The sequence below is a fragment of the Mesocricetus auratus genome, unplaced genomic scaffold, assembly GCF_017639785.1.
Source record: "Mesocricetus auratus isolate SY011 unplaced genomic scaffold, BCM_Maur_2.0 contig_6580_pilon_obj, whole genome shotgun sequence".
Taxonomy (NCBI): Eukaryota; Metazoa; Chordata; class Mammalia; order Rodentia; family Cricetidae; genus Mesocricetus; species Mesocricetus auratus.
Genome location: NW_024434615.1, coordinates 23,596 through 27,361, shown reverse-complemented (window position 1 = coordinate 27,361; position 3,766 = coordinate 23,596). Strand labels below are relative to the sequence as shown.

The 3,766-nt window shown below is 48.6% G+C and overlaps 1 protein-coding gene across 1 annotated transcript; it reads right to left on the bottom strand.

Annotated features, from left to right (window-relative positions):
• Positions 1–2,434: 2,434 nt before the first annotated feature.
• On the bottom strand, positions 2,435–3,222 carry LOC101824591 (spindlin-2-like). Its single transcript, XM_021223535.2, is given in 2 exon segments — positions 2,435–2,622; positions 2,625–3,222. Coding segments are annotated over 2 exon segments (786 nt in total).
• Positions 3,223–3,766: the final 544 nt, after the last annotated feature.

Here is a 3,766-nt window from a genome sequence, read left to right as displayed (position 1 = left end):
CTAAAGGGCCACTCTCACTACCTTCACGTTTTCATTCCAAATCTACAGGCTCCACAAGGCCTTTCCTGTCCACTGTGTTTACTCTGAAAAGAGCATTCTCCCTGGAATTTCATTTCCTCACGACTAGCCTTGCTGTGCCTTCTCTTATCACTTATCAGTATGACAACGCTTCATATTAACTTATTAAATACCTGGCCAATACACACTCATGCACTACAAAGAAAGCTCCATGTTGATAAGATCTGTTCATCTGCTGCATCTGCTCACTGTTGTGTCCAGAACAGTGCCCACACAAAGTATTTGTGGGATCAAGGTAAAACAAGATGAACAGAGGATCTGTGGGATCAATTACATGAAATCAGACCAGTATCCCTGGGTCTGGCCCTAAAGCTACAAATGCAGCTCCCACCAGGGCATGCATGGGCTTGCATTTTCAGTGATGCAGGGCAACTGGAGGCATGTCCAAGTGAAACCTTTCCCAGGTTAAAATGATATGAACCCTTGCTCACTCCAGGATGCTGCTTGCATCCTTGTTGGGACATGGGTTCTACTCCAAGTCGTTTTTGTGATATGAACTTACCAAAATTCTAACTGGATGCTGAACACAACAGAAAGAGAAACATCAACGAAAACATGGGGGTTAGCAGAAATGGTCCCTGGGGGACCTGCTGGTGCTGGCTGAGAAAACCCATGTGGTGTAGGAAGGAAAAGTAAAGCTGCCTGGTGAGGTATGCTTATCTTGTGTCATTCTTGAGGCAGTGAGCCTACAGAGTCAATGCTTCCCAGGTGGTGAGCATCTAGTGGATTTGACACCTTTTTTCAGTGTCTGGGAGATCCTAGCCTCCTCCATGTGTGGCCGTAGAAAGACCTCAGCAGCAGGAACCAGAAGCACTCTTCTCTTCTGTGGCAATGGCTGAAGGAGGAGGCAGATCACACACAGTGTCTCAGAGGGACTTCGGAAGGATGGGGAATGACACGAGAGAGAGAGCAGAAGAGGAGGACACGGACCCGTGTCCAGGACTCCACATTTGTGAGGCCCTTTACTGCCATTGCCAGTTCTTCCTCCCACAATCCACAGCCCTTCCAAGGGGCAGTGTACAGCCCAAGGAATTGCTTAGGCAAAGCCACAATTCCCAGCCCTGCCCAATCTCTTGGTGGTCACACCACCCTTTCCAAAATGGTTGACTCTGAGTTTAAGTACCAAGGGGGAGTTAGTTTGGTTAGGAGGAACCTAGAATGTTTCAGTTCCTACAGGCTTTGTGGGGAATCTAACTGGAATGGAATGCCTAAGGAGGGGTAGATACTGTTTGCCTGGACACTGAATGGAGCCACTTGTGGCTTCAGGCAGCTGTGACAGAGCATGGACTGCCAAGTTCTCTCTAGACCATGGGGACATGAGGCCCAATCATCAGATGCCCCCTCCCCCCAGGAAGGAAAGGACTCTTCCAGCAAGAGGAAGGATGTTTACAGGACTGCTATTCCTGGCTTCAGGAAGGATCCATTTTCCCAAAGGAAGTACTTGCCCCTTGCCCAGAGCTAGCCTGCAACTCTAGTTTGCTTAGGCTTCAGATTGTGTCAGACTCTCTGAAACTAGACCAGTCTGATATGCAGGTACAAACTTGACTTTTGATTCCATAGTCCCAGTAGTCCCTGTGGAAAGGCCCCTCATTGGTCTTCCAACGTTTGTGCTTCATTTGCTAGGTAACCACTGCCACCATGGACAGACAGACAGAAGAATGTGGATGCTTCAGAAAGCCATGCTTCCTGGAATTGCTCCTCCCACAGTCACCTCCTTTAAGTGTCTCTGCCTCCTAGGCATGGATCCTCCTAGCCTCTCTAGTCTCAGAGCCTGTCTCTCCTTAGGGTCCTACTTGCCAAGCAGATCTTGAGTCCCCTTAATGTGTACCTCTTTTTCACTCCTCTGTGTATTCTTCTAGCATGTCCTACTGCTTTCTGGAGCCAGAAGGTGCCAGAAAGTTCACTCTGTTTTCTGCTCCTCCCTTCCCAACCCATGTTTCTTCCTTCCCCTCATTCTGGTCTCTGTCTCATTCTGGCTCCCTTCCACCTCTACTAGGCAGTCACCTCCTGTCCCCTCCTCCACAGCCCATCTCCAGTTCCTTCTCCTCCTCCCCCCAAGAGCAGACCAGCTAAGTCCCATTGCATGCTTAGATGACTGATTATGATATGAGCTCACTTCTCTCACAGGCTGGATTGACAGCTGTTCCATCTTTCCCTGCTCCACCCACCGAACACACCCAGCCTTTTCCACAATGCAAACTGCTCACAGACTGCACGCCATACCCGCATAAATGTGTATTTCTCAGGACATCCAACCGTTAGTCCCATGGTGATCTCCCAACACACTCAGAAGCAGCAGTCTCTGTGTGTCTAGAAAGTACAAATTTATTTCACAGTAGAGTCATAACTTTGCCAATCAATGCGTTTTTTTCACCAACTCATAAACATAGATGTGGAAATCATTTTCAAATTGTATAAAATATACGGAGAGTCTTGAATCAACTTTGTGGATTATCATACCAATTTTGTTGGTTCCATCTTTCTGGCTGTACACCACATATTTGCCTCTAATTTCAAGATCGAAGTTACATGCAGGTCTTCTACATGTGGCACAATGCTGAGGTTGCCTTCTTTAAAATCATCACCAAGTTGGTACATGTATAAGATTGGTTCTTTTTCATAGGTAATATAAAACCAGGACTTCATGACAGGAACCTGATCTAGAACCAGCCCTCTCCATAATTTGGAAATCCCTTGTTCTCCCTCAAACCTGTGATCCACTGATTTGCCAATGATGGTATCAGCAAGGATGGGATCAGAGACTTGGAATGTGTCTACATTTTCGGGGTGAACTTCCAGGGACAATATCCTCTCATCTTTATAAAGTTCCAATCCATACACGCAATCAACATTATCATATTTGACCAGATATAGGGATGGGTTTATAGCCATCTGATCTACAATGACTCCCTTCCAGTAGGTGACACGCCAGTCTTTTTTCCACTGGTGGGAAATTCTGCAGCCCACGATGCTATTTTGGGCAGGGGAAGAAGATCTGCTCTTGGGTCTTTCCTGTGCAGCATTGGTTGCGATGGGTTCTGCAACCTCGTTGGTGTTTGAGTCATGGTGTTCTTCAGGGGGCCTGTTGGATTGCCCTTCGATCCCTTGGTTCCAGGAATTCAGGGTGCTAAGTCCTGGGTCCATGACTGAGGAGAGGTAAAAGGAAGAGTCCATTAGCTAAGGGGCCAAATGGCCAACTTCTCCTGGTCGGGAGCCTCAGCATCTGTGGTGGTTCCTAACTGCTGCCAAGAAGCATGAGGACAAACCTGGCTGGGCACCTGCTGCTGTGCTGTGCTCCCCTAGCTTCCCTGGGCCCCAGCTGGGTGTCAGATAACCAGCAGGATTAGGAATTCAGCTTCACCAGAACTGGCCACTCTTGAGCCCATGTCCCCAGGCATTAACCTCTTTAGAGGAGGAGAAGTGTGGCAAAGAGCCTGTCCTCTCTTCACCTTGCCTTTCACCTCAGTGCCCTGAGTGTCTCTGCCTGGGGACCCTGGCTGCTTTCAGGTACTCTCCTCCTGGCTCCTCTGTGCTCATTCCCGAATCTATGCCTAGCCCCTACAGCTGCTCAGTTCCTCCTCCCTGTGTGTGCCACGTGGCCAGTGCTACACTGTTTCTCTCATAGGCCGGTCCCTTCCCACATAGCTCCTGCATGGAGCCCACCTATGACCTAGTCTCTCTGAGCATC